The 22,553-nt window shown below is 36.7% G+C and overlaps 2 protein-coding genes across 5 annotated transcripts; both read right to left on the reverse strand.

The window, feature by feature from the left end:
* Nucleotides 1–458: 458 nt before the first annotated feature.
* glcea (glucuronic acid epimerase a) lies at nucleotides 459–5,264 on the reverse strand. Of its 3 annotated transcripts, XM_048157873.1 has the most exons (5): nucleotides 4,974–5,263; nucleotides 4,665–4,703; nucleotides 4,004–4,572; nucleotides 2,148–2,384; nucleotides 459–2,046 (listed from the first exon to the last, which is right to left on the reverse strand). In XM_048157873.1, exons 3-5 carry the CDS (start codon nucleotides 4,488–4,490, stop codon nucleotides 1,022–1,024), a joined length of 1,749 nt encoding a protein of 582 aa, XP_048013830.1. In that variant the 5' UTR covers nucleotides 4,491–4,572; nucleotides 4,665–4,703; nucleotides 4,974–5,263; the 3' UTR covers nucleotides 459–1,021. The 3 variants fall into 3 exon arrangements, with proteins under 3 accessions (XP_048013830.1, XP_048013832.1, XP_048013831.1); XM_048157875.1 differs by lacking the exon at nucleotides 4,665–4,703 and having other exon boundaries at nucleotides 4,974–5,264; XM_048157874.1 differs by having other exon boundaries at nucleotides 4,665–5,263.
* Nucleotides 5,265–5,400: 136 nt separating this feature from the next.
* Nucleotides 5,401–21,061, reverse strand: nox5 (NADPH oxidase, EF-hand calcium binding domain 5). 2 transcript variants are annotated; one of them, XM_048157863.1, is made up of 17 exons: nucleotides 20,654–21,061; nucleotides 19,741–19,867; nucleotides 19,453–19,603; nucleotides 15,797–16,007; nucleotides 12,639–12,876; nucleotides 12,408–12,561; nucleotides 12,002–12,177; nucleotides 10,107–10,289; nucleotides 9,857–9,989; nucleotides 9,524–9,660; nucleotides 8,808–8,978; nucleotides 8,675–8,719; nucleotides 7,573–7,697; nucleotides 7,367–7,451; nucleotides 6,345–6,444; nucleotides 6,102–6,268; nucleotides 5,401–6,005 (listed from the first exon to the last, which is right to left on the reverse strand). In XM_048157863.1, exons 2-17 carry the CDS (start codon nucleotides 19,858–19,860, stop codon nucleotides 5,874–5,876), a joined length of 2,328 nt encoding a protein of 775 aa, XP_048013820.1. In that variant the 5' UTR covers nucleotides 19,861–19,867; nucleotides 20,654–21,061; the 3' UTR covers nucleotides 5,401–5,873. The 2 variants fall into 2 exon arrangements, with proteins under 2 accessions (XP_048013820.1, XP_048013819.1); XM_048157862.1 differs by having other exon boundaries at nucleotides 19,741–19,939.
* Between the last annotated feature and the right edge of the window lie 1,492 nt (nucleotides 21,062–22,553).

Raw genomic sequence — 22,553 nt, forward strand, 5'->3', positions numbered from 1 at the left:
ATCATTAAATTGGATCATAATACCATACCACAGTAAGTAATGATTACCATATTAAGGTTTTACATGGGACTCCAAGGCACTTTACATTGATAACTGGTATATTATTTTGGCTGCACAGCTCTTAAAGAATAGTGTCAATGCAGGCAGATCAAAGCACTGTTGAATATCAAATGTCAAGTCAAATGTCAAGTGTCCCCAACTAAGCAAGCCAAAGGCGACAGCAGCAAGGAACCCAAACTCCAACAGGTGACATCAGGTGGCAAACAGGTCGCAAATAGGTGTTAAAATGGAGAAAAAAACCTTGGGAGAAACCAGGCTTAGTCGCGGGGCCAGTTCTCCTCTGGCGAACAGTGCTTTGTTACGATTCAGGTTGCTATCATAAGTCTGATAGGATCGCAACATTCAAAGTATTTATTATTATTATTTATTTTGGTAGCAATGATTTCTCACAGAAACGCTTTAGTTTTAAAATAGCACATTTATTTAAGCTTTAAATTATTACATACTAAAAAACGATTCAAATTGTGCAACTGTATCAAATCATGACAACCTATGATAGGATTGTGCTTTAAAATACAAAGATTAAATAATTCTAAAACATTTCTAATACAAAGCACTCATTTTACTATTTTTCAATAATAATGACATTTTTACAGCATAACCTATTCATAGATGCATTAATACACAAACCTTAGTGTGACTACTCACATTTACTAATTGTATGCATCAAGATAAACAGTCATTTTATTTTAGAGCAAATCTTCTGTGCTTCCTTCAAAGGTGTGTGCATTGCTTCTTACATTCAAATACTCCATGATATTTTGGAAATAAATATTTTAGGTGACTCCACATTCTCAAAAGTCTGTACAAAAACTCAAGCTATTCAGCATGACACTTTAAAGCAATCAAGTCGGATACAATATGCACCCTTTTCTGTGAAAAGTAAAAACACTTGTTCTCAGTTTCCTTTATTCTCAAACAAGAGTTCAAATTTTTATCTAAAATTGCCCTCTGAGCGTGTCTAGTTGTGCTTGGCCCGGCCTCCTTTCAGGTAAGTCTTCCAGCGTTTCACATATTCCCTGAAAATGGGGGCGCTGTCGATTGATGCGAGCAGTTGTAACTGGTTGATGTGCGTGGTGTGGTAGTCCCAGCGTGCTAAATTAGGGGCAACACCAAGGGTAAAGTGTCTCAGGTCATAAACCGTTCCAGAGCCTGTGTCAAACAACGGCAACATAGCCTTGAGTGACTCCAGTCCTTGACTGAAGAGTACGCCCGCTTCTCGACCAAGCTTGTTGCCTGCTGTCTCCGCCACATCGTACAACCCAATCAGAGAGTAGATAAAGCCGTTAAGAACAAACGAACTGGGACTTGTGGGGTATTCCTCGTACCAGTCGTACTTGTTCATGAATGCCGCCTTGACGCCACGCTGTTCCGAAGTCCTCTTGAAGGGGGATGTTGCTCGGATTGCGGCGCCGAGGTACGCAGGGTTATGAGTTACCAGGTATGCCCTCACCAACGTTGACATGGCTTGGCCTTGGGCCATGGCGGAGTACCATCCAGGCTCTAAGCTCTTGAAACCCTCTCCAAGCTTACGGGTCACCTTGATCGGCCACCCTCCGTGCTCATCCTGGTTATGAAGAAGCCAATCACTGGCAGCAAAGAAGGCAGCCATATGTGCGGTGGAAGACACGGTGATATTGCTGATGAAACCAGAACCTCTAAGAACCAGTTGGACCACACGGCGAGGCATGATTTTAGTCGCTTTCACCACTTTAGTGTTGGACAAACCGACTCCTTTACGCAAATCCGTCACTAAATCACGACTGACAGAACTCCAGGTGGCTCGGGGGCCAATGCCGTAGGTGACCTCTCGGTCTTTAAAGGAGAGAAGGAGTGGACTAGTTATGTAATGGATGATGTAAGGAGGTCCCTTTTCTGTGGTCTCCAGAACAACAGAGACACTACCGTTGGAGACAAACTTCACATCAAAGGTCAGGACGAAATCTTTTGCGTTGTCCAAGTTCAAAGACACACCATCGGAGTTCTCTATGGAAATACCACAAAGGAATCATCCATCTATGATAACTAACAGCAAAACAGTCCATACAACAACTTCAAACTTACAAAAATTCACAAGGAGATCATACCCGCTGTGACAAAATGGTGCACAAATCCAGAGCGACCTTGATCCTGGAGCTTGGAGAGAGTGCAACCCTTAGGGACGACCCACGGACTAGAGCCCTCTTTTTCCTCTAACATACCATAGATCTTTATGTCAGGTGGCTTCTCTGTGAGGTTCTTGCTGTAGTGGCTCAGCCCATACTGAGCTATTTGGATGGGGTAGAAGTACCCCTGAGGACCCCACTGGGTAGAGATTGGTACACCTGTGAACATAAAAACACAAAAGGTTGATCCCAGACATGGGATAACTCTGTATGAAACCATTTATGTAAGCGGTAGCCAATCCTGCTCAAGGAGAGCAACCTTCCTGCAGACTTTGGGGCCGTTTACAGAACGCCGTTTTCAACTAAAAATGGAAAACTTTTGATGCATTTTGGCTGTTCATTTACATGACATTGGCATTTTGGGGGCCTGAAAACGCAAGGTTTTGAAAACGGGTTTCAAAATGCAAGTTTTTGAAAATGATACCGTTATCATCCCAGAGTAAACAACAAAAACGCAGATATGTCAAAACAGCGACGCTCTATAAAAAGAATGCGTATGTGCACAGGTGCGTAGTGCGTACAAATTGACATCGCCAACTACTGGCCTGGCAGCATAATACAGCGTTTTTAGTCGTTTTCGTGGATCCATGTGAACGGGGATCATTTTGACAGTGTTGCCATCTATATAAAGAAAAAACGTTGTCATGTAAACAAAACCTTTTAGTTCCAACCTTGCTTCAACACACCTCCCTGTAATTTTCAAGAAACCTTAAAGGATTAGTTTACTTCAGAATTAAAATTTCCTCACAATTTCCTCACCCCCATGTCATCCAAGATGTTTATGTCTTTCTTTCTTCAGTCGAAAAGAAATTAAGGTCTTTGAAGAAAACATTCCAGGATTTTTCTCCATTGTGGACTTCACTAGGGTACAACAGGTTGAAGGTCCAAATTGCAGTTTCAGTGCAGCTTCAAAGGTCTCTACACGATCCTAGCTGAGGAATAAGGGTCTTATCTAGCGAAACGATCGGTCTTTTTCTAAAAAAAAAATCAAATTGTATATACTTTTCAACCATCTTTCACTGCTCTGCAATGTGCCACGCATTGCATAATCACGTTCGAAAGGTCACGCGTGACATAGGCAGAATTACCAAGCAAGTGTTTACAAAATGAACGTGCAAAGACTAAGTCAAACGGCCTTTACAAACAAATGTAAAACAACGTTGTCTGACTATTTTGAAGTTGGAGAAGAAAATGAGATGGTGTTTTCGCCCTACCGCGGTACTTCCGCCTACCTGGTTACGTAATGCATGGCGGAGCGCAGAGTGTTGCGAGCTAAGTATTTGTGGTTAAAAAGTATGTACATTTTCATTTTTTTTAGAAAATGACCAATCATTTCACTAGATAAGACCCTTATTCCTTAGATGGGATCATGTAGAGCCCTTTGAAGCTGCACTGAAACTGCAGTTAGGACCTTCAACCCATTGGTAGCCATTGAAGTCCACTATATGGAGAAAAATCATGGAATGTTTTCTTCAAAAACCTTAATTTCTTTTCAACTGAAGAAAGAGAGACATAAACATCTTGGATGACAATGGGGGTAAGTAAATTATCAGGAAATTTTAATTCTGAAGTGAACTAATCCTTTAAACGCCTTGATTAGCTGGTTCAGGTGTGTTAGTTTGGGATTGGAGCAAGGACTGTTTCTAGCACAGCAGTATTTCGGTGGGGCTTGTGTCCCAGTAAAAAAGGGTCTATGGACACCTCTGGTTGGAGCTGAACTCTGCAGGATGGTAGCTCCCTACAAGCAGGGTTGGCTACTCCTGATTTAAGCAAACTACCTTCCACACCGCTGATGCATTTCACCCGATCCCGCACCTCCACGTTGTAGCCTTCAAAAGACATGAAGACACCATCTGGGTGGTAAGGCTCCCTCTGGGCGTACACCCGGGAGTAACTGTGGGAGAACTCAAACCGTTCCGTCCCATCATACTGCACCAGACGTCCATAGACGTCAAAGTACCGTTCCACCCAGCTGAAGGGCAGATACACCTCGCCCCCTTCCCTACGGCCTTTTATGATGACATCTTCATTGATGAGGCAGTCGATCTGCTCGTAAGTGACTTCTCTGGATCCAGGTGGGGCTTCGGGGGCCTGCCCGTTTTCCTCCTTCTCTGGGGTGGGCGCAAACTCCAGCTGAGGTCTGATCTGTGTGGGCAGTTCTTTGTCGCTGGAGCACTTGTTCCACAGCAGTATAGTGATGAGGGCAAATACAGCACAGATGACTATCAGAGTCTTGTGATTGATTCGAGCCACCAGACAGCGCATTGTCACATCACAGCCATGCGGTGATAGTTGAACTGACACCAGAACATCTCAGGAAAATGTTAGAGCAATTCAGGTGCAGAATCTGCGGACAAGATAAAGACGGTGAATATGGGTCCACCATTTTGTCATATTCTAGGAATAACCACAAAAAAATGACAAAATGTCAAATCTTACCATCACAAATCCTTGGTTTATTGAATCTTGTAGTGAAGCCTGTCAGTCATATTACATTTAAATGTAAAATTAAACGTTAATGTGCATTTAAACTAGGCTGTATGTATTCAACTTGCATGGTCAAAAATTATGAATGAGAAACAATTCCTGTTACAGAGCACTAATCCTTCAGCACATACACAGGCGAATGATTATAAAATCTAATCGCATCACTCTAAATTGAAGCTGCGAGGGCTCATGTGATTTTAAATGCGAATGAGGGCGCTGAACAACAGGCAGTGCTGTAAAACGGAATGAAACCATACTTACAATCACCTGAAACCAGCGCGACGTCTGCGCGAGTGTCTACGAACGCATAACATAGTCAGACAAAGAAAAATGTATGCTGAGAGATTCCTCTCGCCTCAAATCTGCAACATAGTAGATGCTGCTTCTGCTGTACTGATGAAGCACTGGCCAATGAGAGGCGACGGATCTCCGTGGCAGCCAATCTCATGTCAGATTGGTGTGATATAAGGTGATCTATTTATTTGTATGTATTCATTTGATATTTTACATTACATGTTTTAGAATAATATTTAGGTTAAAAAAGGAAAAAGAAAACGTTTATAGGTTTAATATTCTGTGCAGAATCTTATTGGAATATCGAATGATAAACAATCCATATAAAGTGCTGCTTGTGTTGCTGCACATAATCGCAAGATGTCTCTATAAACCAAGCGAATGCATGTCTGGGTTTGACTTTTATTTAGGAAATCTGAGAAGTCCCACAATCTGTAAAAGAATGGGAAACACGTTTCTGTTTGTTCCAATATCTAAATATTTCAAAGGATTTAACACTGAGAAGCAATAGCATATATTTAATGTCCATATACTTATAGAAGATATCAAAAGCTGATAGTACATGCTGATAGTACACTGACACATACATAGTACAACAACTACTATAGGGCTAAAACAAAACAAAATTTCCATGATGCATAATAACCATGATGGGCATTTCTAAAATTGATTAAAACATATATAGGTTAATTAAAAGTGTTAAAAGGTTACTTAGACACCACAAATAAATGAAAACAAATGACAACATGAGCTTTACAAAATATACAACATCAGACACATTAGCAAAAGCAGATTGTCAGATGATTATTATTTGCTATGAAAAATAGCCAAAGTAAGATTTCAAACAACTGAAATATTGTAAATTGGTCAAAAATTTTCTTTGTAGAAGTTGAAGCCAAACTGCTCACACTGGGCCTTGATGGCTTTGGCCAGAGCAGGAGCACCGCAGTAAAACACATGAACCTTTCCTTTCTTTTCCTCAGACATCTTCTGGAAAACCTGAAAATGCATAAACGTCATTGAGAATCAAAGATAGAATAGAATAGAATAGAATAGAATAGAATAGAATAGAATAGAATACTGAACTATTCATACCTTGGCCCAATCTGGCCTGCCTGGCTGGGTACGTGTGCGGAGCCCCGTGATGGAATCTACCTTTTCTTTCTTGGCCAGCAGATCCAGAGCCATCTGCAGACCGATGGCCTTCATATCATTCTTACTGAGGGCTGATGTCATGTACATGTGCATCTCCAAAAAACGGCCTGAAAACATAAAAACAAACATGATTGGCCATTTCTGTGCCAACCCTATCTCTCTCTTTCTTCTGTTCTCTTTTACCCTCCGGCTCTTCATCTGCCTGGTCCATTTCTAGCTTGGTCAAGAGACTCACAAACCATTCAAAGGATTTCTGATCTCGGTTGATCCAAATGAAGTCCACCTGCAGGAAATAGGTTATTCAAAGGATTAGTTCACTTTAAAATGAAAATTACGCCAAGCTTTACTCACCCTCAAGCCATTCTAGGTGTATATGACTTTCTTCTTTACAATCGGAGTTATATTAATAAATATCCTGACGCATTTGAGCTTTATAATGGCAGACCAATGAGTATGAGCTGAAGAAAGTGCATCCGTCCACAGCAAAACGTTCTCCACACGGCTCCAGGGGGGTTAATAAAGGCCTTCTGAAGCGAAGCGATGCATTTGAGTAAGAAAAATATCCATATTTAACAAGTTATAAAGTAAAATATCTAGCTTCCGCCAGACCGCCTTCCCTATTCAACTTATGAAAAAAGCTTAACTGATATTTTTCTTACTCAAACGAAGAAATTCATATACACCTTGGATGGCTTGAGGGTGAGTAAAGCTTGGGGTAATTTTCATTTTAAAGTTAACTAATCCTTTAAAAAACCTAATGAAATTGACATTATTTATGTATATTAGCTTTGAAACTATATATATGCTAGTGCATTGCTAAAGGAAAATAAATAAAATAAATAAAATTAAATGTTAAGCTGTAATCACTTCAAACAGTCATAAACAGTTTATTTCAAATGTTTTGTTTTGTTTGAAGGACTGTTGAAGATTGCCTGAAAACAAGTCTCAGATTTGTTGAAAACAAATCTTATTGTGTTAAAACATTAGCATTTTTTGTATAAATGTTTTGTTTTGTGTAAATTATCTGTTTTGTTGTTTTAGTAAGACGAATAAACTTAAGACAGATTTTTTAAAAACAAACATAATACATAATAAACATTTTTGTGTAAAATTTGTGTACATTTTTCTTTTTTTCCCAAACTTTGTAAATATATCTTCTTCTTCTTTTTTTTTTTTTTTTTCATTTGTCTGATCACCCCCTTTACCTTCCTCAGCTTCATTTCATTGTCTTTGATGGTTTCACACCAGGAGTAGTTACAATTAGGGCAGTTCTGCTTTCTCATGCGATAACTGAAAAAATGAGAAAAATACAGTTTTACATAAAAATGTAAAAGTTTCTAAAGTGTTATTTTTATGCAAAGAAATCTTTAAAACATTAATTTTGTGAATGGAGATGTTGCTTATGTCTTACCGGCACATGATGCTCTGCAAAATGGATGCGAAGGGAGTGATGCCGATTCCAGCGCCGATAAGCACGGCATGCTCAGATGCAAAGATCTGTCGAGTCGGGGTGCCAAAAGGTCCATCTACATAGCACTAACAAAAGTAACCAAATGTGAACAGTTCCTTAGAAGACAATAACTTTGAATAAATTAAATCAGTACCACTGTAATGGAGACATTAAAACTGGAACAAATTATGGAAACACTTTATTTTAGTGACCTTGTTACATGTAGTTACTGTAGTACTTACTACAAATTGTGCATAATTACATACAACTAACTCTAAACCACACCTTAATCCTAACATTAATTCATCTTCAGAACACAAATTAAGATATTTTTGATAAAATCCGATGGCTCAGTGAGGCCTGCATTGACAGCAAGATAATTAACACCTTAAAATGCCCAGAAAGCTACTAAAGCCGTGTTTAAAACAGTCCATGTGACTACAGTGGTTCAACCTTAATGTTATGAAGTGAAGAGAATACTTTTTGTGTGCCAAAAAAACAAAATAATGACTTTACTGCCAAAGTCACGTGATTTCAGTAAACGAGGCTTTGTTATGTCATAAGTGTTTCGAAACGTTTTAAAATTTCTATGGTTCACGTGACTTTGGCAGTTTGATACACGCTCCGAACCACTGATTCGAAACAAAAGATTCATAAAGCTTCATGAAGCAGTGTTTTGAAATCGTCCATCACTAGATATTGTTGAATAAAGTCATTATTTTGTTTTTTTGGCACGCAGAAAGTATTCTTGTCGCTTCATAACATTAAGGTTGAACCACTGTAGTCACATGAACTGTTTTAAATATGTCTTTAGTAGCTTTCTTGACATTCGGATTTTACTTTCACTGAGCCATCGGATTTTATCAAAAATATCTTAATTTGTGTTCTGAAGATGAATGAAGGTCTTACGGTGTGGAACGACATGAGGGTGAGTAATTAATGACAGAATTTTCATTTTTGGGTGAACTAACCCTTTAAGTTAATTATTATTACTTAGTACTTAAATGTATAGTTACAATGTAACACAGATAAAGTAAAATAAAGTGTAACCCAAATTACTTACCTTAATGTTACAGTATCTGTGATTTTCGCTTAATTTTGCTGTCAGCTGGAAGACAACAGAAAATAAGTCTGCCTGTTTGGTATCTCACATACAATAGAATATATATTCTGCTTTGTTCAGACAGAAAGCTCACTTCTTTGGTGACCGGAGAGGCGTTTCCCAGTTCTACCTGGGCGTCTGGGTTACAGACTGGCTTCTGGGAGTTTGTGCGGGTTATGCTCGTCCGGTACAGGGTCAGTTCAACAGCATCATCTTTATTAGACGCCACAGTTCTGTTGTAGCTTGCGGACTTGAAAATGTCATCCTACATGGAGAAGAAGTGTACATTTCTATTGTGAACAATAGTTCGGTAACACTTTACAATAAGATTCAATTTTCTAACAATAGTAAATTACATTAGTTATCAATGAAAAATACTTCTAAAGCATGTATTAATCCTAGTTAATATTAATTTCAACATTTACTAATACATTATTACAATAAAAAGTTGTAAATCAACAATGAACCATTGTATTTGTATTAACTAATATTGAAAAAGATGAATAAATACTGTAACAAATCTATTGCTCATTGTTAGTTGATGTTAGTTAGATAACTAACATTAATTAATGGGATTGTGCAAAGTGTTACCGATGGTTCTTAATTTAATGTTGTTTTTCATTCAAATAAATGGAAATAAAAAAACACTGGAGAGAAGCCAGTCGAGATAATAAAAGAAAATCAATAAGTCTTGTTAATGTCAATGATATGATTACAAAATGAACCCACCTATAAAGAATTGCATCAATAAAACACCACAGTAATGAACTTCTATTGCTATGTGTTTAGATTCCGGCACTCAGCCAAGACCTGCACTTGTTCCTGTCTGTTCCTCAGGCTGGCGGTGAGCCTCTTGTTGCTAATGGTTTGACTCTCCGGCTGTCTGAAATACTCATACAGGCGGTTTGTCCACTGGCCCATAGAACGAACATGGAGCCACAACGTATCTGTTTGAAGGAATGAGATTTAGCTGGGAACCTTTAATCACTTTAAACAGTGATAAACAGTTTTGTTTGTTTATTTAAAATGTTTGGTTTGGTTTTGTTTGAAAGATTATTTGAAGAATTTGTTTGTCTAAAAACAAGTCTCGTTTTTCAAAGCAATACATCACAATAGCAATTGTATACTTTTTATTTGTTTTACCTTGCTGTTCAGGAGCACTGCTGATAGTAAACGGATGCCATTCATACTTGGCGATAGCAGGGATGTTTATATACACATAATCTCCAGGTTTGAAGTGAAAGAATGGAGGCCTCTTGATTACTAAATGTGTTACCTTCAAAACACACACACACGCAAAAGACAGTGGAGAAGAGGCGTAGAGCATGGATGACTAACTAAATGTTCCAGAAAACAAAATACACCAAAATATGTACATTGGCTCAGACTGTACCTTTGAGGGTAATAAGTTGACTTCAACTATGTACAGCCCACCCATACGAGAGACTGCTATTCCAACAACTTTCTCAATTAGGAACGCCACTCCTGGCACCACAAACCATTTCCAAAAGTTTGCACAGTGAACGACCAACAGGGCCCAAACCCAGATGTAGGAAAGATGAGACCAGTAGAACACCTACACAAAAACAACACGTTTCGTTGAACATATTATGCATTTACCACACTTATTTAAGCATATGAGAATGAATTTTTATTTATTTATTTTTTTGTGAGGCTGAAATTATTTGCAAACACGACTCTATTCACAACAGGGTTATTATTGTTAACTAAATTTTGTTTAGTTTAAGTTGAATTACTAAAATAACTAAAACCAAAAAAACTAAAACTTTTATCTCAGATTTCTGACTTTTTCCTTACAATTGCGAGTTTACTGACTTCTTCTTTTCGCAGAATTGCGAGACATAATTGTTATAATGTCAGAATTGTGTGATATAAACTCATAATTGCGAGAAATAAAGTCAGAATTGCAAGTTATAAACTCGTTTTAAACAAGTTAGTTTATATCCCGCAATTGAGTTGATATCACACAATTCTTACTTTATTCCTCGCAATTGTGACTTTATAACTCGCAATTCTGACTTTTTTAACTCGCAATTCTGACTTTATTTCTCGCAATTCTGACTTTATTTCTCGCAATTCTGACTTTATAACTCGCAATTCTGACTTTTTTAACTCGCAATTCTGACTTTATATCTCGCAATTCTGACTTTATATCACGCAATTCTGACTTTATATCACGCAATTCTGACTTTATATCACGCAATTCTGACTTTATAACTCACAATTCTGACTTTATATCTCGCAATTCTGACTTTATATCTCGCAATTCTGACTTTATATCTCGCAATTCTGACTTTATAACTCACAATTCTGACTTTATATCATGCAATTCTGACTTTATATCACGCAATTCTGACTTTATAACTCGCAATTCTGACTTTATAACTCACAGTTCTGACTTTATATCACGCAATTCTGACTTTATAACTCGCAATTCTGACTTTATATCTCGCAATTCTGACTTTATATCACGCAATTCTGACTTTATATCACGCAATTCTGACTTTATATCACACAATTCTGACTTTATAACTCGCAATTCTGACTTTATATCACGCAATTCTGACTTTATATCACGCAATTCTGACTTTATTTCTCGCAATTCTGACTTTATTTCTCGCAATTCTGACTTTATAACTCGCAATTCTGACTTTTTTAACTCGCAATTCTGACTTTATATCTCGCAATTCTGACTTTATATCATGCAATTCTGACTTTATATCACGCAATTCTGACTTTATAACTTGCAATTCTGACTTTATATCACGCAATTCTGACTTTATATCACACAATTCTGACTTTATAACTCGCAATTCTGACTTTATATCACGCAATTCTGACTTTATATCACGCAATTCTGACTTTATATCACACAATTCTGACTTTATATCACACAATTCTGACTTTATTTCCCACAATTCTGATTTTATTTCTCTCAATTCTCACTTTATAACATGCAATTCTCACTTTATATCACACAATTCTGACTTTATAACTCGCAAATCTGACTTTATTTCTCGCAATTTTGACTTTATATCACACAATTCTGACTTTATAACACGCCATTCTGACTTTATATCTCGCAATTCTGACTTTATAACTCACAAATCTGACTTTATATCATGCAATTGCGAATTTATATCACACATATCTGAGAAAAAAAATCAGAATTGTGAGATAAAAAGTCGCAATTACCTTTTTAATTTTTTTATTCAGCGACCATGTGCAGATTGTTGCTTCTCATAAATTCACTAAGAAAGCCATCACCTCGAAATGACCGCTGCGTCTGACGAATGTGCTGGAACACACCACCATCAGGCAGATGAGAACCTGCAGAACAACACCCGTAATGGAGGCAGTGCCATTGACCCAGCCAATACCAGGACGGGTGGTGAAAAGATACTCCCACAGCTGGTACATGGCATCATTCTGAGACATTCGGACTATGAACAGAGAGAACATGTATACCTTCACCAATTATTTGGGATATTTTCATGAATATATTGCTTTTGTTATGTTACAAGGTCTTTATATACTCAATTTAAATGAATGTTTAGTTTAAGTCCATAGAATGAATGCCAGGGGAGTCGAATAGCGTTTGGATCCACTGACTTTCAAAATATTCCTTAAAAAATTAATTTGACTATTTTTAACAAGTTTTAATACAGCTTACCAAAGTTCAAGACGTGAGCGCCAGTGTGCATGATGGAAAAGATCAAGATGGCGTAACCCACGATCTGATGCAGTAGAATGTTCTGGTCCAAAGGTAAGATCCTCACCACCCAGGTGGCACGTAGCCACGTCAGACTGCGCCTTAACATCAGCACCTGCAGTTTTGGCCAAGACAAATCCTTCTGTCTCTACTGGAAATTATATATTAGATAATTCCACGTGCCCAACTCACCATAACAAAAGTGCAGTTAAGGTTAAGACACTGGCCACAGCCCTTAGCCACCATGAACCAGGGGCCTCCATGCGCATTTTTCAGCATCGCGATGATGAAGAGGAGCACATTCAGGAGGGCGTACAGACAGAGAAAGAACAGTTTGCGGCTGTTGTTGTGCCAGTACGTCCGTGTCAGGTAACGAGGAGTCTTACGTTTCTTCTGCTCCAGAGCAGGAGGTTTCAGCCAGTTGGCAGCACTAAGCGAAAACAAAAAAAGTGGAAACAAGATTTGAGAGCTGCTGCAGAGGGGTGAATTTTAATGAATAATCACTTAAATATTTGTCTGATCATTACACAAAGCATTACACAAAAAAAAAAAAAAATGTCCTTTTTAATACAATTGATTCCATTCTGAACCCTTGCACTGTATGCTATCCTAATACAACCCCTGAGATGTGAAAAGTTCCTTGAATGTTTTTGTTGATACAATTCAGGATATTAGAACACAAATACTGGCCCCAGATGCGATTCATTCTGAGAATCCCAGCTCTTTCAGCCATTTTGGCCCATTTTGTCTCATTTAGATCACTGAAATCTACAGATTCTCCCATGGATGTCATACCATCACGTTTTCTTTAAGATGTTTTTAATTTTGTTTCCCCCATCAGACTGGCCAAAATAAACAGTTCTCGGAGGAATGGAGGGGTTCCGGCAAGCTTCAAACATGCTGTGGTGCATCCTCTCCTGAAAAAACCTCATCTTGACCCTGATGTTTTGAATAATTATAGGCCTATTTCAAAGTCACTGTTTCTTTGCAAAATTCTGGAAAAGGAGGTTTATTTGCAGCTATATTCTTATCTGACTTATTTCAGTATATTCAATCAATTCCAAACAGGCTTTAGGTAATTTCACAGTACTGAAACTGCTTTGATAAATGTGACCAATGATATCCTGCATTCCTTGGTTTCTGGCAATGGGGATATTTTAATCCTTTTAGATCTCAGTGCAGCATTTCACACAATAGATCACTCTATTCTGTTAAACCATCTTGAGAAAGTGGGTTCCAGGGGGTTGCGTTAAGCTGGTTGTCCTCATATCTTAAAGGGTGACCCTTTATATCAGTATTGGCAATCATAACTCATCTTCAACATTGATTACATGTGGTGTCCCACAAGGCTCTATTTTGAGTCCCCTACTTTTTTCTCTGTATACTTCAAAAACACTAATTTATATCAAAACCAAACAGTCCCTGCTGAAAAAACAAAACAAAACAATAGAAACCATCACAGAAACACTAATGGTTTCCACTACAAATACTATTACAAACCATTAGCTGTTTAATCTTTAAATTCATTACAAATTCTATGAGATCTTCTATTGTCTTTATGAGCGAGTCATTGATTCATTCACTCAATTAATTCGTAAAAAAACAGTGATTCATTCAGGGACTAAACAAGCGACTATCATTATGAGTGAGTCATTGAATCAATCACTTAACTGACTTGTTCAAAACGAAAATCATTTAGGAGTATAACACTCCTACCTACTTCTTTGCAAAATTCTGGAAAAGGAGGTTTATTTGCAGCTATATTCTTATCTGACTTATTTCAGTATATTCAATCAATTCCAAACAGGCTTTAGGTAATTTCACAGTACTGAAACTGCTTTGATAAATGTGACCAATGATATCCTGCATTCCTTGGTTTCTGGCAATGGGGATATTTTAATCCTTTTAGATCTCAGTGCAGCATTTCACACAATAGATCACTCTATTCTGTTAAACCATCTTGAGAAAGTGGGTTCCAGGGGGTTGCGTTAAGCTGGTTGTCCTCATATCTTAAAGGGTGACCCTTTATATCAGTATTGGCAATCATAACTCATCTTCAACATTGATTACATGTGGTGTCCCACAAGGCTCTATTTTGAGTCCCCTACTTTTTTCTCTGTATACTTCAAAAACACTAATTTATATCACAACCAAACAGTCCCTGCTGAAAAAAAAACAATAGAAACCATCACAGAAATACTAATGGTTCCACTACAAATACTATTACAAACCATTAGCTGTTTAATCTTTAAATTCATTACAAATTCTATGAGATCTTCTATTGTCTTTATGAGCGAGTCATTGATTCATTCACTCAATTAATTCGTAAAAAAAACAGTGATTCATTCAGGGACTAAACAAGCGACTGTCATTATGAGTTAGTCATTGAATCAATCGCTCAACTGACTTGTTCAAAACTAAAATCATTTAGGAATATAACACTCCTAGCTACTTTTTTGCAAAATTCTGGTAAAGGAGTTTTATTTGCAGCTATATTCTTATCTGACTTATTTCAATATATTCAATAAATTCCAAACAGGCTTTAGGTAATTTGACAGTTCTGAAACTGCTTTGATAAATGTGACCAATGATATCCTGCATTCCTTGGTTTCTGGCAATGGGGATATTTTAATCCTTTTAGATCTCAGTGCAGCATTTGACATGATAGATCACTCCATTCTGTTAAACCATCTTGAGAAAGTGGTATCCAGGGGGTTGCGTTAAGCTGGTTGTCCTTATATCTTAAAGGGCGAACCCTTTATATCAGTATTGGCAATCATAACTCATCTTCAACATTGATTACATGTGGTGTCCCACAAGGCTCTATTTTGAGTCCCCTACTTTTTTCTCTGTATACTAATTTATATCAAAACCAAACAGTCCCTGCTGAAAAAAAAAACAATAGAAACCATCACAGAAATACTAATGGTTTCCACTACAAATACTATTACAAACCATTAGCTGTTTAATCTTTAAATTCATTACAAATTCTATGAGATCTTATATTGTCTTTATGAGCGAGTCATTGATTCATTCACTCAATTAATTCGTAAAAAAACAGTGATTCATTCAGGGACTAAACAAGTGGCTGTCATTATGAGTGAGTCATTGAATCAATCGCTCAACTGACTTGTTCAAAACGAAAATCGTTTAGGAATATAAGCTAGCTACGGTGCGCAACTTCTTTGCTACTATTTTCATTGGTGTACAAAAAATACACAAAGTGACTGGCAATATTATGTCTAAATTATAAGTAACTCAATACCTATTGCTTATTCAACTGGTATACAAATATATAACACGCAGTGTTGAATAACAGCACTCTTGTGATTAGCATAATTATATCCCACCTGATGGTGAGGTTCTCCATAACTTCAGGAAAGTTCTCCAGCTCTGCCTTCAGCTCTTCAAACGTGATGGAGCCGCTGTTATCTTTATCTGCAGATTCGAACAGCGCCAGCGTCAGGTCATCCAGCTTTTCCTCAGGGAGTGAGATCGCACTCTCACGCAGACAGGACTTCAGAACCGTACGTAACTCATCTGGGTCTATGGAACCACTGCCTACATGACAGGTCAATGATTAAATTAATGGTTTAAAGGGATGGTATAATACCATTTTTACAAGATGTAAAATAAGTCTCTGATGTCCCCAAAGTGTGTATGTGAAGTTTTAGCTCAAAGATAATTTTTTATAACATGTTAAATTTGTCACTTTTTGAGGGTGAGCAAAAACGTTCTGTTTTTGTGTGTGTCCCTTAAAATGCAAATGAGCTACTGCTCCTAAGTAGAGGGCGGGGTTTCAAGAGCTCATGTTAGCACATAGTGTTAGCAGCGCCGATTACCTCACGCAGACTCACTGAAAATGTCAGAAACTGTTCAGCCTTTTATGTTCAAATCGAAGTCGGACAATGATGGAGTGACTCAAGAAGAAGTGACAACATTTTGAATGCAACAGGACCCTTCTGAGCGGTTAGTTGATGAATTTATGTAGCTTATGTGGGATATCTTAAAGTCATTGATTAGCATATTCTGTCATGATAATTTATAAATTGCTCATGTGGGAACTGTTGTTCGATGCCTACAGAGCCAGAGAATATATGCTGCATGAAGACAGAACAGGTATAGTTTAGTTTAATTACGGCTATAACTTATGTTGGCATCATGCTATTGCATTTGTGTTATGTACTGTATTGCAATAACATGGCCTCACCCCTTTGTTGTGTGTTCTCAGGGGCAGGGTTTATGTAAATTTTAGGGTTAGTGATGTCACCAACCCGGGAAGAAGCTTTTTGTAGTCCCTACCAGCCGTTTGTTGTAGTCCTTAAACAGAGAAGTCTTTAAAAGAAAATATCTCCCTTTGCTTTGAACTTTGAGCGTCGTAACTTTGCAGATGTTGTTTGTGTTCAAACAGCAACATTACACACTAACTAAAGTTAAAAAAGTAAAATAATAATGAACCACCCCTTTAACAAATTTTCTAATGCATCTTACCATGATTTACATACATGTTCCTGAATCCTGGATCAACATTCTTTGTTGTTGTTTGTTGCACAAAATTGTGTGGATATTGTCAATGCTTTGATATTGTTATGGTCCGTGTAATGTTGTCCCAGGAACAACAAGGGATATTATAGGTTCTCTAAGCGATCCTGGGCGGAGTAACTTCCTGTTGACGTTTGAAGTGTTGTCAAACAAAAAAGAGGCTAGCTAGACCCTCCCTCCTCCTCCTCCTCCCCCTCCCCTCCGTGCTTCCTGAAACAGTCATGAACGCGTATCTAAAATCATTCTTGTCGGTTATTGGCTGGAGCATGTTTATTATGTTTTGTGGTCCAGGCTGCACCAGTTTGTTTTTATTGCCATTTTCGGAGCTTGTGGCAACTACAGAGACCACGTTTTTTTACAGTGTGTTCAGGGGACAGGCAGCTAGCGGATAGTGAGGAGATGTTTGCTGTATGTGACAAAAAATGTTTTGGCATAAAAACGCGTGACATCATTTAGAGCACCTTTAACGCAGGAGCGGTCCATGTACGTTTTGACATTTAATTTCCTATTTAGGGAAAGAATAATGAAAAAAGAAAAAGAGAGAAATGGAGTACACTTATCATGATTGTGTTTACATACAATATTGCCAATTATAAACAAAAAAGTAAATGACAAAAAAAGAAATATACAACATATGTACAGCTAGCTTCCAGGATTTAGGACTAATGCAGCACACTATTAAAGTCACCATGAAATTAAAATGGACAATTTTTGTAATATTGCAGTATTATTATAGATGATTTTATCCAATCACATTATGATGTCCCTTAATAATCTTAATCAAAATAACTTTCCCTTTTACTTGCACTCTGATGATGTGTTTACTGGCGCAAGGACGGGACAATCTGTCACTCACATGAGATCGACCAATAGCAAACCACAACAATCCATTCAATTCCCACAAAATCAAGTCCCAAATCAATGTGAGAATACGAACCGACGTCACGCCTCGTTGCATGCCGGGGCGGCGCCGCCATTTTGACAGGATCGCCCTCTATTACTCGTACTGAAATTAATACAGATTCTTGCTTACCTTTTGTTTTGTTTCTGTAATTAAGTGGAACGTTAACAATTTTAATGGTATTGTTTGCAGGGAATAGAAGCTATTTTATCGCATCGCATGATCATTTTATTTATTTTATTTTTTTTCACTGAAGTTTTGTAGAATTTCGTTTACAATATTGATCTGTTTACTGTGCAGCACGCTGGACGCTCACTGCTGCTTCAGCCATCATATGAATATCCAAATAAATCTATGTGATCAACACACTAAGAAAAGTCGATTCATTTATTTGTTGGAAACGTTTGCTCGTTTGCTTAAACGAGCATATTGAGTAGGCCAACTTGTTATTGTAATTCCCCTTTTCCACGATCACAGATGAGGAGAATCAGAGATTATGGGTCAAATTCAGCGGACAGACGGACACGAAAACACTGTATTTTTATATTTATTTTAACAAATGACAACCGCACTAAGCAATTTCCTACCTTTATAAAACCGTTATGAAGAAAATTTATAAAATGCTTGCATTTTAAGTGATACTGAAAGTTTATATTTTGGTCTCGTCGGTTTTTCTGCATGTGCTGTATTTGTAAATAGAATTTGGTCTCTTTAATATCAGTCTAAGTGCATTAAGCCTTTTCTTGAGAGGACATGAGAGGAAACCTTTTAAGATATAAACGTGTTGCGTTCATATTTTGGGCTCATTTGCGTATCTCCACATAGTATGCTTTAATAAATATGTACAGAATTGTTTGTCACATGAAGCGTTTTTCTTGTTAAGCATATTAGTGTTCCCGTCAAGTTCTGCTAATTCACGAGCGCAGTGAGAGTCAGACTTGCAAAGGTAATGTTAATTATTAAACCAAACGAAATCAAAACGTTCAAAAACACTTAGCATTGTGATTATTTTATTGAGTGATAAGCAGTGGGTTTAATCAGTGCCATTATTAAGAGATTTGCCATCCGGCGTCTTCTCGTCATCTCCTCGACCTGCTTCCCTTGGTGTTTTTACACGTAGAAAAGGCGAAAAAACGTTTTTCACTGTCTTGTTTTCTCTCAGAACGATGATCTGAGTTACTATCACAATTATCGATGCAGCATTAATGACATACAATGGTGACATTTTTCACAATCATGACAGAAAACAAATTACTGCACTAAACTCACTAACGGAAAGGCTGCGCGATCCTGTCAAGATGGCGGATAAACAAAGAAGTTACCCAGAACTCAATGCGGCGTGACGTCAGATTCGTATTCTCTATACATTTTTTTCTTGATCATGAAGCCATTTCCCTCGGAAACTCCATTGCCAATATTCTTTCTACATTGTTTACATTTTTAGATAATTATTTAAATGACTTTAATTATTTACTCTAATATCTCTAATGTTGCGTCCTCCTGGTTGAGATCAACTGAATTACAAAATGAAAGAGTAAAAGATAATGGTATTGTACATCTCACCATCCACATCGTAGACCTGGAAGAGGAAGCGTAGTTTGTCTGTCTCATTGCCATGGATCAGAAGATCTAAAGCCTTGAGAAGTTCATCCAGACTGATGGACCCGCTGCCATCAGAGTCAAATAGGGCGAAAAACCTCTCCGCAAAAAATGACTACAACAATAAGAGAAAAAAATTAGCACGTTGATATATTTTCAGACCAAGTTAATAAATTGACTTTAAACCAATGTTCTCTATAGTGGACAAAAATTAATTTATCATCTCAGGGGGGATAATGAATAGTTTCTCGCCTCTTTTACTTTCAGAGCCGTTTTAAACTCATCCAGGTCGATTTCTTTGTCGTCTCCTGCAATGCTTTCGAACTGCTTGGTGACCCATTCCAGCCAGCGCGCGTCTTCATCTAGACTCATGTCTCCGCTTCACACACATGTATTAGCAATGTCATAAATGTAGTCTCATTCTCCTGTCAGAATCATGTTTAGTCTAGAACTAAAAAATAAAACATTCAGACAATTGTAAAGTACAGCATCGGGGTTGTGGCTGAACAGAAAGTCTTTTTATAATAAAAACAATTTTACATTTTGTGCCCACATTTTAAATCAGTTATTAAATAGTGGAAAGCAATATTTATCTAGATCAAATTAGTTCTGTAGATTAGTATATGCATTCATGATTCAGAATCTTGATAAGTTAACATTACATACATAACTTACACAATTATTCATTATTTAAATATTTTATGTAAAACATTAAAATGGAAAGTATTTTTAAAATTCAGACACACATATATAATTATTTAATCGATTTTAATATACATATGTGTGTTCAAAGATTCAAAGACATTAACAATAACTGTCCTGTAACTACAAAGTTTACACAATTTTGCATTACTTTTAATTGTACAAAATATTTTAATATTTTAAAATACATAAAGCATTAAAATACATATTTTATATAACTTCATATACACAATTCATTCACACACATTATTTTAATGTACTACATAGTATATATTACTATATCTCACATAACTAGTCATTAAGTTTTTCTATATGCATAATGCATTTCATGCAATTAAAGTACTTTTAATATACATGTATATTTTAAAATACATATGTGTTCAAAGATATTAAAAATAACTGTTTCCTGAGTGTAACTACAAAGTTAAGACATTTTTGCATTTAAAACAAGAGAAAACATTACCTTTAGCTGAAAATCTTCTCAGTCTTTTGCAGGTATTCCCTTTTGGGTTTTCATGAAAATGTTCTTCTCTCAGACAAAAATGAAAAGATAGGGAGAGATGTTATTACAGTCTTAAGTTGTTGCTGTTGCAGCGAATCCAGTATAATCACCTTTCAAAGGAAAAGAGAGAGAGAGAGGGAGCGAGTGGGACAGAGGGAGGCTGGGCAGTATTGTTATGGACATTCAGTATCTCGTACACACAGCAGCAGCTGCCCCTGACATCCCTGTGCCTGCTGAGAAGCTCCTCAGTATGGACCCATACTGCACTCTTCATCACTAAACCACAGATAAACATGAATAATAAGCTTCATTCTGTCTATCATCTATCACACAACTACTCATTTGGACAGAAAAGCGCTATAAATGTGGTCCATATGACTTTTTATTAGTGCTGTCAAATCGATTAATCGTGATTAATCACATCCAACATAAAAGTTTGTGTGTGTATATATATATATATATATAAAATGTATTTATATATAGTATATGCATATATATGTACATGTGTGTACATATACATACATATATATTTACAAACTTGTTAGATGTGATTAATCACGATTAATCGATTTGACAGCACTACTTTTTATACTTTATATTTACATTAAAGTCACTGTATGATAGTTCTATGAGGAACAGAATAAAATTCAGAATTTTATTCACTGAAAAACTTCTCAAAATGGACAAATATGTGTGTAAACAATTTTCACAAAAGCATTATTGTGACGCATTATACCTTGTCATAGTCACACATCATTTGGAATGTTTTTCAGTTTGCACTGTTGTTAATTTGATTTGTCATTCAGTTCAGCTGTGTGCACCTCTATCTCTAATACTAGTTTTCTGTTTCTGTTCAGTTTGTCTGGCCTCATCAGTGCTTTGTGGAAGTTTATTCATGTGTTCCTCACTGAAAAGGTGAACTTTTTGGTATAATAATATATATTAAATTAACCATCATAATTTTTACTTTGTAAAATTAAAATTCAATGAGAATTAGAATTTCCTAAGTAAAATTTGAAATAGAATAAATTAAGGTGGAAAGAATAACTCTTATTATGTATTTGGTTTGCAAATTTTATAGTCACTGCACATAAACCTAGAAATATTAAGTTAAGTTCAATAGTAAGTACATTTTACTTGATAAGAGGTAAGTTGTAAAGCAGAGCAGTAAAATTGACTTAAAATATGTTAGTGCAAATTGTTAGGAGAAGTTTTTTTTCAGTGCTATTGTCTGAGAATTATATTAACTTTTGATCTTTCGTCTTCGTCTGTGTTCACTACAAACCGTGACATACCTCAAAATGATAAAAAAAATATATATATTTATTAATGAACTTGCTAGCAGAATTAAAGCCATGGTTTTGATTCCTATAGGGAACACAATCACTCATAAAATCAACATCATCAACATGATAAAATGTATAAAAGTCGATCCACAAAAGAAAGTCAAACATATTTCACATGGCGGTGAGCCACAGAACAAAGGCCAGCATCCCTCCATCTGTCAAAATACCTTGGTCATGAATTAAAAAACATCACCTTCAAGACCAGACTGATGTAATTGTTCTTTAGACGTTTCAGTATCCGAATGAAAACATGTTACGGACTCTTTCCTGCTGTCATTATGCGCTACCTTCTGGGAAAGTTGAAAAACCAAACAAATACTGATATCACAAGACATTTATTCCCTAATACACTCAGAAACTAAAGAACTGCATAGGAACCAACAGATGGCAAGATACAGTAGAACTGGAACATTTCACATCTTATAATGAACTCCATTCAAAGAAACTGGCATTAAAGGATTAGTTCACTTTCAAATTAAAATTTTCTGATATTTTAATCACCCCCACGTCATCCA

Source organism: Megalobrama amblycephala, linkage group LG15, assembly GCF_018812025.1.
Source record: "Megalobrama amblycephala isolate DHTTF-2021 linkage group LG15, ASM1881202v1, whole genome shotgun sequence".
In the NCBI taxonomy this organism is placed as follows: domain Eukaryota; kingdom Metazoa; phylum Chordata; class Actinopteri; order Cypriniformes; family Xenocyprididae; genus Megalobrama; species Megalobrama amblycephala.

What these genes read in the sequence shown, in the direction of transcription:
- glcea (XM_048157875.1), bottom strand. Translation starts at nt 4,490, where the DNA reads ATGCGCTGTCTGGTGGCTCGAATCAATCACAAGACTCTGATAGTCATC. An exon ending in ATGCATCAGCGGTGTGGAAG is followed by an intron (nt 2,385 to 4,003) that starts GTAGTTTGCTTA and finishes TTATGTTCACAG; the next exon opens with GTGTACCAATCTCTACCCAG. An exon ending in GCACCATTTTGTCACAGCGG is followed by an intron (nt 2,047 to 2,147) that starts GTATGATCTCCT and finishes GTATTTCCATAG; the next exon opens with AGAACTCCGATGGTGTGTCT.
- nox5 (XM_048157863.1), bottom strand. Translation starts at nt 19,860, where the DNA reads ATGAGTCTAGATGAAGACGCGCGCTGGCTGGAATGGGTCACCAAGCAG. An exon ending in GACGCAGCGGTCATTTCGAG is followed by an intron (nt 10,290 to 12,001) that starts GTGATGGCTTTC and finishes GTTTTTGTGTAG; the next exon opens with GTGTTCTACTGGTCTCATCT. An exon ending in GCAGGCCAGATTGGGCCAAG is followed by an intron (nt 6,006 to 6,101) that starts GTATGAATAGTT and finishes ATGCATTTTCAG; the next exon opens with GTTTTCCAGAAGATGTCTGA.